Source organism: Chiloscyllium plagiosum, chromosome 7 (genome assembly GCF_004010195.1).
Source record: "Chiloscyllium plagiosum isolate BGI_BamShark_2017 chromosome 7, ASM401019v2, whole genome shotgun sequence".
Lineage (NCBI taxonomy): Eukaryota > Metazoa > Chordata > Chondrichthyes > Orectolobiformes > Hemiscylliidae > Chiloscyllium > Chiloscyllium plagiosum.
The window spans coordinates 74,034,432-74,048,278 of record NC_057716.1 but is presented as its reverse complement, the minus strand read 5'-3'; the positions used below and the strand labels follow the sequence as shown (position 1 = coordinate 74,048,278).

Sequence of the window (13,847 nt, the reverse complement as noted above, 5' to 3'; positions counted from 1 at the left end):
TGCTGACCAGATACCCCTAATTAATCCAGTCCCATTTTCCAGCATTTGGCCCATATCTGTCTTAACTTTTCTTAATTACATGCCTATCCAGATGTCTTTTAAATGTTATAATTGTACCAGTCTCCACCACTTCCTCTGGCAGCTTATTCCATACGTGCACCATCCTCTGCATGAAAACGTTGTTGCTCAGGTCCTTTTTCAATCGTTCCCCTCTCACCTTAAACCTATGCCCTCTAGTTTTGGAATTCTCTATCCTGGGGAGAAGGCCTTGACTATTTAGGTAAAAACAATGACTGCAGATGCTGGAAACCAGATTCTGGATTAGTGGTGCAGGAATCCTGATGAAGGGCTTTTGCCCGAAACGTCAATTTCGTTGCTCCTTGGATGCTGCCTGAACTGCTGTGCTCTTCCAGCACCACTAATCCAGAGCCTTGACTATTTACCCTATCCATGCCCCTTATGACTTTATAAACCTCTATAAGGTTACCCCTCAGCATCTGGCACTCCAGGGAAAACAGCCCCAGCCTATTCAGCCTCTCCCTATAATTCAAACCCTCCAATCCTGGCAACTACTTTGAAACTCTTTCACAACATCCTTCCTATAGCAGGGAGACCAGAATTGAACACAGTATTCTAACATGACCTAACTAACATCCTGCACAGCCGCAACATGACCTCCCAATTCCTATACTCAATGCACTGACCAATAAAAGCAAGCGTGCCAAACGCCTTCTTCATTACCCTGTCTACCTGCAACTCCACTTACAAGAAACTATGAACCTGCACTCCAAGGTCTCTTTGTTCGGCAACAGTCCCCAGGAACTTACCATTAAGTGCATAAGTCCTGCCCTGATTGCCTTTCCAAAATGCAGCTCCTCATATTTATCTACAGTCATAGAGATGTACAGTACAGAAACCCGTCCATGCTGACCAGATATCCCTGCCAATCTAGTCCCGCCTGCCAGCAACTGACCCATATCCCTTCAAACCCTTTCGATTCATATACCCTAAATTGAACTCCATCTGTCACTCCTTGGCTCTTTTGTCCATCTGATCAAGGTCCAATTGTACTCTGAAGTAACTTTATTCACTGTCCACTACACCTCCAATTTTGGTGTCATCTGCTAATTAACTAACTATACCTCCTGTGTTCACATCCAAGTCGTTTATGATGAAAAGCAATGGACCTAGCGCCAATCCTTCTGTCACTTCGCTAGTCACAGGCCACCAGTTCAAAAAGCAATTCTCCACCTCCACCCTCCAAGTAATTTTGCATCCAAATGGCTAGTTCTCCATGTATTCCATATGATCAAACCTTGCTAACCAGTCTATCATGCTGAAATTTTTCAAATGCCTTAATGAAGGCCACATAGACAATGCCCATCACTCTGCCTTCAAAAACCTTCTACATTTCTTTAAAAATGTTCAGTACCGTTAGTGAGACATGATTTACATGCACAAAGACATGTTGACTATCCCTAATCAGTCTGTGCCTTTCCAAATGCATGTACACGCTGTTGCCCAGAATCCCCTGCAACAACTTATCCGCTACTGACATCACCGGTCTATAGTTCCCAGTTTTTTCCTTACTACCTTTCTTCAATAACGGCATCACGCTAGCCAACCTCCAGTCTTCCAGCACCTCACCTGTGGCTACAATAAAACAAATATTTCAGCAAGGAGCCCAGCAATCACTTCCCTGGCGCCTAGGATGTACCTGATCAGGACCCAGGGATTTATCCACTTTTATGTTTTTTAAGACATTCAACGCCTCCTTCTCTGTAATAAGGACACTTTTCAAGATATCACTATTTATTTCCCTACACTCTCTTTCTTCCATATCCTTCTCCTCAGTAAACACCAATGCAAAATACTCATTTAGTATCTCATCCATATCCTGCAGTTTCAGATAGGCAACCTTGCTGATCTTTAAGAGGCCCTATTCTTTCTTTAGTTTCTCTTTTGTCCTTAAATGTAGCTGTAGAATCCCTTTGAATTTTCCCTAACCCTACTTGCCAAAGCTGTCTCATGTCCCCTTTTTGCCCTCCTGATTTCCCTTGAGTATACTCTTACTGCCCTTACATTCTTCTAGGGATTAATTTGATTCCTGCTGTCTATACCTGACTTATGCTTCCTTCTTTTTCTTGACCAGAGCCTCAATTTCTCTGCTTATCCAGCATTCCCCACAATTACCAGCCTTGTCCATTACATTTACAGGAACATACTGTCTCTGGACTCTCGTTATATTGTTTTTGAAGGCTTCCCACTTTCCAGTCACCTGTTTACCTGCAAATACCTGCTCCCAATTAACTTTTGAAAATTCTTGTCCAATACTATCAAAATTGGCCTTCCTCGAATTTAGAACCATAACTTTTAGATCAGCTCTATCATTTTCCATCACTATTTTAAAACTAATAGAATTATGATCACTGGCTCCAAAGTGCTCCCCCACTGATACCTCAGTCACTTGCCCTGCCTTACTTCCCAAGAGAAGGTCAATTTTTGCTTCTCTCATAGGTACATCCACGTACTGAATAGGTTTTCAGTTATTAGCTTAGATTTTCAAGCATGTGCCTCACAAAATAGTTTTAACAGATAATTGTGTAACAATGAGTGTAACTGATGTCAAAGACCGCTAGATGTATTCCCTACACAAAATTATGCCCCCCCCCCCCGACCATGTGCGTCAATGGTTGAGGTGCTGTGCGATACATGGACCAATATAGGCCACATAAAATTCTCAATTACTGTTGTGGTTCTGTTCGCCGAGCTGGAAGTTTTTGTTGCAAACGTTTCGTCCCCTGGCTAGGCGACATCATCAGTGCTTGGGAGCCTCCTGCGAAGCGCTTCTTTGATGTTTCCTCCGGTGTTTATAGTGGTCTGTCCCTGCCACTTCCGGTTGTCAGTTTCAGCTGTCCGCTGTAGTGGTTGGTATATTGGGTCCAGGTCGATGTGTTTGTTGATGGAGTTTGTGGATGAATGCCATGCCTCTAGGTGCATGGCATTCATCCACAAACTCCATCAACAAACACATCGACCTGGACCCAATATACCAACCACTACAGCGGACAGCTGAAACTGACAACCGGAAGTGGCAGGGACAGACCACTATAAACACCGGAGGAAACATCAAAGAAGCGCTTCGCAGGAGGCTCCCAAGCACTGATGATGTCGCCTAGCCAGGGGACGAAACGTTTGCAACAAAAACTTCCAGCTCGGCGAACAGAACCACAACAACGAGCACCCGAGCTACAAACCTTCGCACAAACTTTGAATTCTCAATTACGTTTATCATGATCTCACAATGTGTTGGTCTAGATCAGTACAAGGATGCTATCTATGGGGCTTCATGTAAATGTAATCAGCAGTGATTACAATTACAACTTTAATTATTCATACAAAGCATTGTGGTCATGTTTATCAAATATGTGTACTGCATGTACATGATAATATCCAATTTTGTTGAAATTTTATGTCACTTTACTCACGTATGCTGTAAATTTTATATTCAATTATTTCTCCTCCATTATCTTGGCAGTTGTTTGGTACAATGATATCAGTGTTGATTATTAATTATAACAATCACTGAGCCTGCCACTGATTCAGATAGAGTGAAGAAAATGTGTCAGTCATGTAAGGTTTAAGGTCCAAATTCCCTCATTTCTCTCAAACCTAATTCATGTATTGCATTGCATGAATCAGATCACTCATATATAGTAGCTCAAAATATTGCTTTCTGAAAGTAATTGTATTTGAATAAATGAAATTGGATATGCAGATCAACAAAAAATGCTGTGTTTAACTTCAATAAAGCCTGAATTTGCAATTAAATTGTGTCTTTCATTACGTCTGGATATTGTAAGGCACTTCACAGCCATTACGAACATTTAACCAATCATCACTGATGTAATGCAAGGCAATGCAGCAACTGTTTTTTTTCTTGGCAAACTCTTGCAAACAGTGAAATTAATGATCAAAATATCTGCATTAGTGTTGCTGGTTGAGAAATAAACACTAGGTAGCACATTATGATTACATGCCTGCTGTTAATTGAATAATGCCATGAATTTTTTTTTACATGAAAACGACAAGTAATATTCACGCCACAAATGTTTCATGCAACAACCATCTCCAATAGAGTGAATCTAAGCCATCGCATTGACATTTAATGGCATTAGCATCACTGAATTCCCATTTCAACATTCTGGGAATTACCTTTGTTCCATTAATGAACTGGGCTAGCATACAAACACAGCAGTTACAAAATCAATAACTAGGAGTTCTGCAATGAGTAATTAATTTCCTGACTCTCAAAAGCCTGTGCACCATCTACAAGACACAAGTCAGGAATGTGATGGGAACAGTCTTCACTTGCCTGCATGAAAGCAGTTCCAACAAAACTAAGAAGCTTGACAACATCCAAAACAAAGCAGTGCACTTATTTGGCACCACATCCACTACCTTCACTATCTACATCTTTTGCCATGAATACAGTGATAACAGTATGTACCATCTACAGGATGAACCGCAGTAACTTACCAAGGCTAATTATAGACCAGTGAGCCTTACTTCTGTTTTAGGAAACGTTTTGGAAAGGATTATAAGAGATAGGATTTATAATCATCAAGTAAGCAACAATTTGATTTCAGATAGTCAACATGGTTTCGTCAAGGGCAGGTCATGTCTCACAAACCTCATTGAGTTTTTGAGAAGGTGACCAAGCATGTGATGAGGGTAGGGCAGTTGATGAGTGGTGTACATGGACTTCAGTAAAGTGTTTGATAAGGTTCCACATAGTAGGCTATTGGAGAAAATGCAGAGGCATGGGATTGAGGGTGATTTAGCAGTTTGGATTAGAAACTGCCTTTCTGAAAGAAGGCAGAGAGTGGTGGAAAATATTCAGCCTGGAGTCCAGTTACTAGTGGTGTGCCACAAGGATCTGTTTTGGGACCACTGCTGCTTGTCATTTTTATAAATGACTTGATGCAGGCACAGGTGGATGGGTTAGTAAGTTTGCAGATGACACTAAAGTCGGTGGGGTAATGGACAGTGTGGAAGAATGTTACAGCTTGCAGGGAGATATTGATAAACTGCAGAATTGGGCTGAGAGGTGGCAAATGGAGTTCAATGCAGCCAAATGTGAGGTGATTCACTTCGGGAAGAATAACAGGCAGGCAGAGTACTGGGTCAGTGGAAAGATTCTTGGTAGTGTGGATGTGCAGAGGGACCTTGGAGTCCATGTACATAAATCCCTGAAAGTTGCCACCCAGGTTGATAGTGCTGTTAAGACGACATACGGTGTGTTAGGTTTCATTGGTAGCGGGATTGAGTTCCAGAGCCGTAGTGTCATGCTGCAACTATACAAAACGCTGGTGTGGCCACATTTGGAATATTGTGTACAGTTCTGGTCGCCCCATTACAGGAAGGATGTGGAAGCATTGGAAAAGGTGCAGAGTAGATTTACCAGGATGTTGCCTGGTCTAGAAGGAAAGTCTTATGAGGAAAGGCTGAGAGACTTGGGTCTGTTCTCATTGGAAAAAAGGCTAAGTGGTGATTTGATAGAGACATACAAGATGATCAGAGGATTAGATTGGGTAGATAGTGGAAGTCTTTTTCCTCGGATGATGACATCAGCTTGTACAAGGGGCATAACTACAAATTGTGGGGTGATAGATTTAAGACAGATGTCAGAGGCAGGTTCTTTACTCAGAGAGTGGTAAGGGTGTGAAATGCCCTACCTGATAATGTAGTTAACTCTGCCACATTAGGGAGATTTAAACAATCCTGGGATAAGCACATGGATGATGATGGGATAGTGCAGGGGAATGCGTTTAGAATAGTTCACAGCGTGGCACAACATCAAGGGCCGAAGGGCCTGTTCTGTGCTGTATTGCTCTATGTTCTACGTTCCCCATTAGCAATCAATACCACAATCTAAGAGGACAAGGTCAGCAGATGCATGGAAATCCCACTACCAGCAAGTTCCCTTACAAGCCACACAGCATTCTGACTTGGAAATATAACACTGATTGTTCTTTGTCAGAGGGTCAACTTCCTAAATTCCCTCCCCCTAATAGTACTATTGGTGTCCCTACACTTCAAGGACTGTAGCAATTCAAGAAAGCGGCTCACCACAACCTTTTCCAGGGCAGTGTGGAATGGACACCCACATCCAGAAACAAATTTAAAAACTATGGATGATAGCCAGAATACTGTTAAATGTTAAATTCTTGTTTTTAAAATCATAGCACATCTATCTTTGTTTTGCTCACGTATACACTGACCTGGATTAGACTGTTCATTTGTAGGCAGGAAAGCAAGTAGATCTATAAAACATCATAAACAGCATGTGTCCATCACTGGCCCAAGTAACCTCAGTGCAATTTTAATCGAGTAGGTAGTATCTGTTAAGCAGCCTTTCCTTGACCAAATTGAGGTTGTAAAATGGACAACAGAGCAGGATGGCAAACATGAGGACTGCAGATGCTGGAAACTAGAGTTTAGATTAGAATGGTGCTGGAAAAGCACAGCAGGTCAGGCAGCACCCGAGGAGCAAGAAAGTCAATGTTTTGGGCAAAAGCTCTTCATCAGGAATAGAAGGGCTTTTGCCCGAAACGTCAATTTTCCTGCTCCTCGGATGCTGCCTGACCTGCTGTGCTTTTTCAGCACCACTCTAATCTAATATAGCAGGATGGACAATCTGACATTGACACAGTGAACAGAAATGACGAGCCCTTTTGACTCCATAGAGTCCTCCTTCGTAACTGAGAGAAAGTGAGGACTGCAAACGCTGGAGAGTTGGAGTCGAAAAGTGTGGCGCTGGAAAAGCACAGCCAGTCAGGCAGTATCTGAGGAGCAGGAGAGCCGATGTTTCGGGCATAGGCCCTTCATTCAGGAACATCCCTGTTGTGTTTTCCAGCATCACACTTTGACTCCTCTTTAGTAACACCTGGGGACTTGTGCCAAAATTGAAAGAGCTAATTACACAGATTAGTAAGGTGACAGAGTGGCAGCCCTACCCACAATGTCACACCTTCGAGAGGCTTGAACACCACTGTCTCAGGGATACATCCTGTGTCAGCAGCAAGACCATGCGAGGTGACACAAAGTTACATGATCGGAAGGGAGTGGCACAGGAAGTCCTCACCAGACTGCATGGTCTTGTGGCAAGGGCAAGGGAAACACCTACTAATTATCACTTATGGCCCTGCCCCTCAACCAGTGAATCAGTACTCCTCTACATAGAACACCTCTTAGAAGAAGCCCAGAGGTTAACAACAGGAGCACAGAATTATTTGGATTGGGGAACCACACTGTACATTACCTAGAGTGGCTGAACTGCTACTTATGGGCAAGAAAGCAGGTGAGTGAATTTAAAAAGCAAGGCACTGTGCCTCCCATCACCAGACCTTTCACACATGACACAATTTTACCAGTTGCAAGAGAGGTGTTGAGTGGCTTAACTAGAGCCCAATTTAGGCAATCAAACCACTCAAACTGCCTAGCACTAAACTAGGCACTGGAAACCATTACTGCTTGAACCAACAAAGTACCGAAAAACTTGACTGCCAGACTGGGAGTGCAATCAGTGTGGAATGAACCCACAAGGGGAAAAAAAATCTACTAGATTTGGTCCTCAATAATGTCCTGTAAATGATAGTACAGGGACAGTTCTTGCAAAGGTGAAGTCCCATCTTTTCACTGAACACATTGTCATCATGTTGTACAGCTCTATCACTGTACTCAAAGGGATAGATTCAGAACAAATCTGGTAATTCAAACTAAGCAGATGCTTTGGGCACTGTCAATAGCAAATTTATGATCTTCTATTCCAGCATACATTCCACTCTATGTTATTATCAATTATCAAGTGAACTGATCAACCTGGTTCAAGAAAGAGTGCAGGAACTGTGTATCTAAAGGTGGTGTCAACCAGAAAAGCTATAACACAGGAATATTTGTGCTAAATAGTGGAAGCAACATACCATAAAGACAGCTAAAAGATCCTACAACCAAATCATTTCTAAGCTCTGTAGTCCTGCCACATCATGTCACCAATGGTCGTGAAAAACTCACTGAAGAATATCTTCATTCTCAATAATGAGAGATTCCAACACTTCAGTTCATAAGACAGGCTGAAGTATTGGCAATTATATTCATCCAGTCATGTTAATCGGTCTGTGCCACCTTCTGATGTTTGCAGCACTACAATTGCCAGTTTCAATCAAATTAATTCATTTCACACGATTCCAACAATCAGCTGAAGACATTGGGTTCCTTAAAAGATTATGAGTCCTGGGAACGTTCTGGCAATAGTATGAAGACTTGAATTCCAGAACTAGCTGCACTCTCAACTAAGCTATTCCAGCACAATTACTACTTTGACATCTACCAACAAATGAAGGAATTTAACCAAGTATGTCCTTCCCATAAACAGCAGACTAAATCTAATTTGGCCTATTACCATCCCATTAGCTTTCTCTTGATCATCTGCACAATGATAGAATACATCAGTGACTGTGCAAACAAGTAATATTTTCATAGCATTTGGGTTCTTGGCTACTTGGTTACTGACTTTACCACAGCCATTACTCAAGCATAGTCAAAATAAATAAATGGACATTTGTACATGCACCCACATGTCTTGAGTAAATCTGCCATGGGGAGCTTGGCAGAATTTTTTTATTGGGGTTTATCAGACAGTGGTGCTAGAAGTGGTAACAGGTACGTTTCATTTGACATTTAAAATTGCTCATGTGCTAAATCAGCAATTGGTGCGAGACATTTGGTCCAACTTACTGGAGACAAACTTCAGCATTTGCTTACCTCTAGTGTTCGCAATCGTTCCAAAAGGTGCACCGTTCTTTCTTGTTGCACAGTACTACTTGCACTGTTTGAATACTGATCAGTCGCTACATTAATATCTGCTGCTGTCTCCTTGCAAGCTGCTGCTTCTTCTGACAGTTTACCCTAGACATCAGAATAATAAAAACATTTAAAATAAAGTTTCAGCACTGGACACCAAACAATTCAAATATATTACCCTCGGATTCAATTTAATGCTCAGCAGATCAACAACATTTGCATTTCTGTCATGGAATCTACTTGGTAAAATTACATCTATATCGGACCAAAATTCACTGAAATAAAAGAGATGGTATTTATAGGGGTCTGAACAATGTGGTCCTGATGAAGGTTCATGCCTGAAGCATCAATTCTCCTGCTCTTCCGATGCTGCTTGACCTGCTGTGCTTTTTCCAGCTCCACATTTTACCAACTCTGGCCAGAAAGCGATGAATTGCCAAGTAAGGGAGTCTGCAGCTTTTTAAATACCTTTCTAGTGCCACAAACTTGCCTCATTAATATCCAGTTTCTTAACTTACCAAACCCGCTGAACCATCTGGACAGTAAGAAATCTCAGGTCAAAAGTGAGGACTGCAGATGCTGAAAACCAGAGTTTAGATCAGAGTGATGCTGGAAAAGCACAGGTCAGGCAGCATCCGAGGAGCAGCAAAATTGACATTTCGGGCAAAAGCTCTCCACCCTGGAGGCTTCCTGCCTCTATTCCTGATGAAGGGCTTTTGCCCGAAACGTCGATTTTCCTGCTCCTCAGATGCTGCCTGGCCTGCTGCGCTTTTCCAGAACCACTCTCATCTAAACAACAGTAAGAAATCTCAACCTGTAAACCAGAGGGGGTAGCTGGCGACTTCAGGTTGTCACATGCTTGCAAGAACCTTTGTTTTGGAAACTGAGCACCAACATGTCAAGGTATGTTCCATGGGTGCCAACCGGAGGGACCTCATGTACATGGACATTGACATCTGACAAGTGCCAGCCTTTAAGAACACTCATGACACATCTCTGATCGACTTGCAGCATGCTTCTGAATGTTGTTCCAGATGCAATGAATCTAGCTCATGGACTGACCAGGCTGCATCGCAAGGGTGTTCACTCGCTCTCATAGTGCTCACTCAATGCATATTCACCTTATCCCTGCCTTGCCATGCCTTTTTTTTTGTGTTTTGCAGCCTCAGCTAATGATACAGGATTATATTACTGCCACAGTGCTGTGCTGATTATCACTGATACAGGAAGCCATGAAATTTGTCATGGTTGTCAGCAGGCCTCAGTCAAAGCAAGGGAGATATAGTCTTCACGCAGTGGGTCCCAACAAGTAAGTCAAGTGTAGCTTTCGGTGACTCGGTCAGCCAACCTCCACACAATGCTCTCCACATAATGGGTGAGAAGCTGAATGCCTGGCAGCCAACCACTTTTCCTGTTACTCGTGGCCAAGGGGAACTGTTTTCCTCCTGGAATAACAAAGAAGCAGGTATCAAGGGAGATGAGAGCAGGTGGTCCAGCTATTGCAGTGTTGGTGGGGAAGGAGGAGGGGTGAGTGAGTAGTTATTACAGATGGCACATAGAATTAGTTGTGACAGTGATTGTGATTGGTGACAGTGATTGAAGGAAGACATTGCAGCCAATATTGAGGGTGGTAGAGCAGGAGCCTTGGTGGGAAGTGGTACAGTAGCAGAGACAAACTCAAAGTGATATTGATTCTGGTGGTAGCCACAGGCCAGGCTGGCATGGTCTGGTGTTGTGGTCTCCTCTAAACCTGGGGGAGAGGATGTCCTCCCTGAGCACCACACCTTCCAGCAGGACATTCAGGCCCCTGTGTACAAAACAAAGCATCAAATACTCCTGATCTGCCAGGTCCAGGCATGAACAGTGCAGGGCTGCTCCACATTGATAGAGTCCCTCTTGGCACACTAGCACCTGGTATGTTGATCAATTCCATGACTTCCCAATAATGGTGTGTCGTTCCATGACCAAGGCATGGTAAAGTGGTGATTTAATCAAATGAGGGAGACACCATAGGGGCAGCTCAAGTAGTTAATGAGGAGAATTTGGAAAGACATGGTGAGAAAATGTGCAAGACTTCATAAAAAACTCACTGTACCTAGCACTTAGCCAAAAAAGTACAACATGCAGCCCAATGTGACTGATGCACAATATTGCTAATGTGTAAATCAATCAGAAAATGACAGTTGGGAAAAAAAAGTCCTGTGAAAATGGCATATTTTCCTTTACCTTCCCACGAGTTTGACAAAATGGGAAATTGTCCTAACTTGTTGTGTTTAATTGTCCATTAGACACAATAAGTTAGGACTAATAACTAAGTGTAAGCATCCTTATAAATAAGGTAATTAATGATGAGTGCCAATCAACATCTTTCATCTAGAAAATGATTATATGAACTAGTATATTGCCATAGAATTTAATAAATGCGAAAAATTATATTTTAAAAAATTCACTTGGCTTTCTCCTTTTATCTTGTTCTTGGTTTCACTTTCAGTACCTGATTTGACATTGAATTTATCCATTCCAGCTCTATTCTTCCTCAGTCCTCATTCTGATAACTTTTCTCATTGTTTATGGAGATAGGCTCGGTCATTCTCAAATGGCTCAGAAGTCCTGTTGCCTTTGCCACACTTATAATTTCACGTCTCCATCAACATTTATGGCTGAATGATGTAAAATGCCCACTTAAACTGGGCATTCTACAAAATACTCTGAGCCACCAGGTGTAGGAACATGAAATATAAAATTCTTCCCTCCATGTTCTGACACAAAGCAGAAACAAGTATAACATACAGTTTTCAGACACAGGAAACGTGATAAAAAAAAGGTGCCTGCAAGACAACATTCACTTCAATTGACAACAATATATTTTAAAATTAAATTTTAACCTTACGTGTTTATGTTAGTAATTTGTGAGTTATTTAAAATCATGTTTCAACTGACCATAGACTACAGCATGAAAGTAACCTTACATTAAATTAGCATCTAACTTACAGAGGTCAAAGAATGCCTTGTAGGGGAAATGGATGAATACCACACTGGTGCAGGCAGTGCAGGTCGTTTGTATTTGTGGATGAGCCATCTTGTCAAAATGGTGTAAAAGAAGTGGCACTTAGGGTTTCTGTAATTAGGTGTTGCACAATACTGTTAATGTGTAAATCAATCCGAAAATGACGGTTAGGGAAAAAAAGTCCTCTGAAAATGGCATATTTTCCTTCACCTTCCCACGAGTTTCACCAAATGGTTTCACAAAAGGCTAATATGGCAAACTCAGCTTGATGACAATATAAAAGAACATAAGAACTGGGAGCAGAAGTCGGCAATTCAACCCCTCAAGCTAGCTCCACCATTCAATACAATCATGGTTTATCTCACCAAGGTCTCACCTCCACTTTCCTGCCCTCGCTCTGTAACCCTTCCACCCTTTAATGATTAATGTCTATCTATCTCTTCAAATTTATTCAGTGTCTAGCATCCAACATAATTCTAATTTAGTGAATTCTACAGATTTACAACTCTTTGAGAGAAGTAATGTCTCCTCATCTGTTTTAAATCTGCTATCCTTTATCCTGAAACTATGACCTCTCATTATAGTTTGTCCCAGGAGAGAAATTATCCTTCCTCCATCTTCTTTGTCAATCTCCTTTCGCATTTTATATACCTCAATTAGATCTCTTCTCAGTCTTCTCATGTCTAGACAGTGCAGGCCTAAACTTCTCAATCTCTGTTCAAATCCTTTACCTCTGGAATAAATTGAGTGAACTTCCTCTGAAGTGTCTCCAACACATCTCTCAAATAATGGGACCAAACCTCTATCCATTACTCCACAAATGTCTTGTACAGCAGCACCATCACTTACCTACTTTTATTCTCTGATCCTTTTGCAGTAGATGCAAGAATTCCATTTACCTTCCTTATCTCCTGCTATACCTGCATAATAATTTTCTGTTGTGGTTCTGTTCGCCAAGCTGGAATTTGTGTTGCAGACATTTCGTCCCCTGTCTAGGTGACATCCTCAGTGCTTGGGAGCCTCCTGTGAAGCGCTTCTGTGAAGTTTCCTCTGGCATTTACAGTGATTTGTACCTGCCACTTCTGGTTGTCAGCTCCAGCTGTCCGCTGCAGTGGCCGGTATATTGGGTCCAGGTCGATAAGCACATCGACCTGGACTCAATATACCGGCCACTGCAGCGGACAGCTGGAACTGACAACCGGAAGCGGCAGGTACAAATCACTGTAAATGCCAGAGGAAACTTCACAGAAGCGCTTCACAGGAGGCTCCTAAGCACTGAGGATGTCACCTAGACAGGGGACAAAACGTCTGCAACACAAATTCCCAGCTCGGTGAACAGAACCACAACAATGAACACCCGAGCTACAAATCTTCTCCCAAACTTTGAATAATTTTCTACAATTCATCCAGGAGGGCACACAGATCACTTGGCACAAAGGCACTCTGATATTTCTCTCCACTTAGATAAGAAGTTGCCTTTCTACTCTTCCATCCAAAACGGGTATCCACATTAAATTTCATCTGCTAGATTTTGGCCCATTCACCTAAACTTTAGAAGTGTTTGTAAATTTCTTTTTGGAACTTGCTTTCCCACCTCTTTTGGTATCATCTGCAAATTTGGCTATAGTACCTTGTACCCTTGCATCCAAGTCATTAATATAGATTGTAAATAGTTGTGGGTCCAAGGATTGAACCCTGTGGCACTCCACTAGTTACATCTCACCAACCAAAAAAAGTCTCAACTCTCTGCTTTCTGTTGGATAGCCAATTCTTTAAACAATATAGATTCTGTGAGATTTCTCTCTCCAGCTGAGAAATTCTCAGTATAACATGCACTTTAAAATATCTTCTGAATATCTATAACATACATTGTGTGTGCAGGTCTTATTGGGACACTGTTCAATTGACACACAGTCAGTCCTGTAGTTGCATGCTTCAACAATGTGATGGAGCTCCAGAAACAGCAGATTCAGAT

At 42.0% G+C, this 13,847-nt stretch overlaps 1 protein-coding gene across 9 annotated transcripts in view; it reads right to left on the bottom strand.

The window, feature by feature from the left end:
- nckap5l (NCK-associated protein 5-like) overlaps window positions 1–13,847 on the bottom strand; it is a 657,886-nt gene that overhangs the window by 261,611 nt on the left and 382,428 nt on the right. For all 9 annotated transcript variants that reach the window (XM_043694066.1, XM_043694059.1, XM_043694057.1 and 6 more), the window contains one exon: window positions 8,827–8,970. In XM_043694066.1, the coding sequence (XP_043550001.1) occupies window positions 8,827–8,970 (144 nt within the window). The remainder of the gene's footprint in view (window positions 1–8,826; window positions 8,971–13,847) is intronic.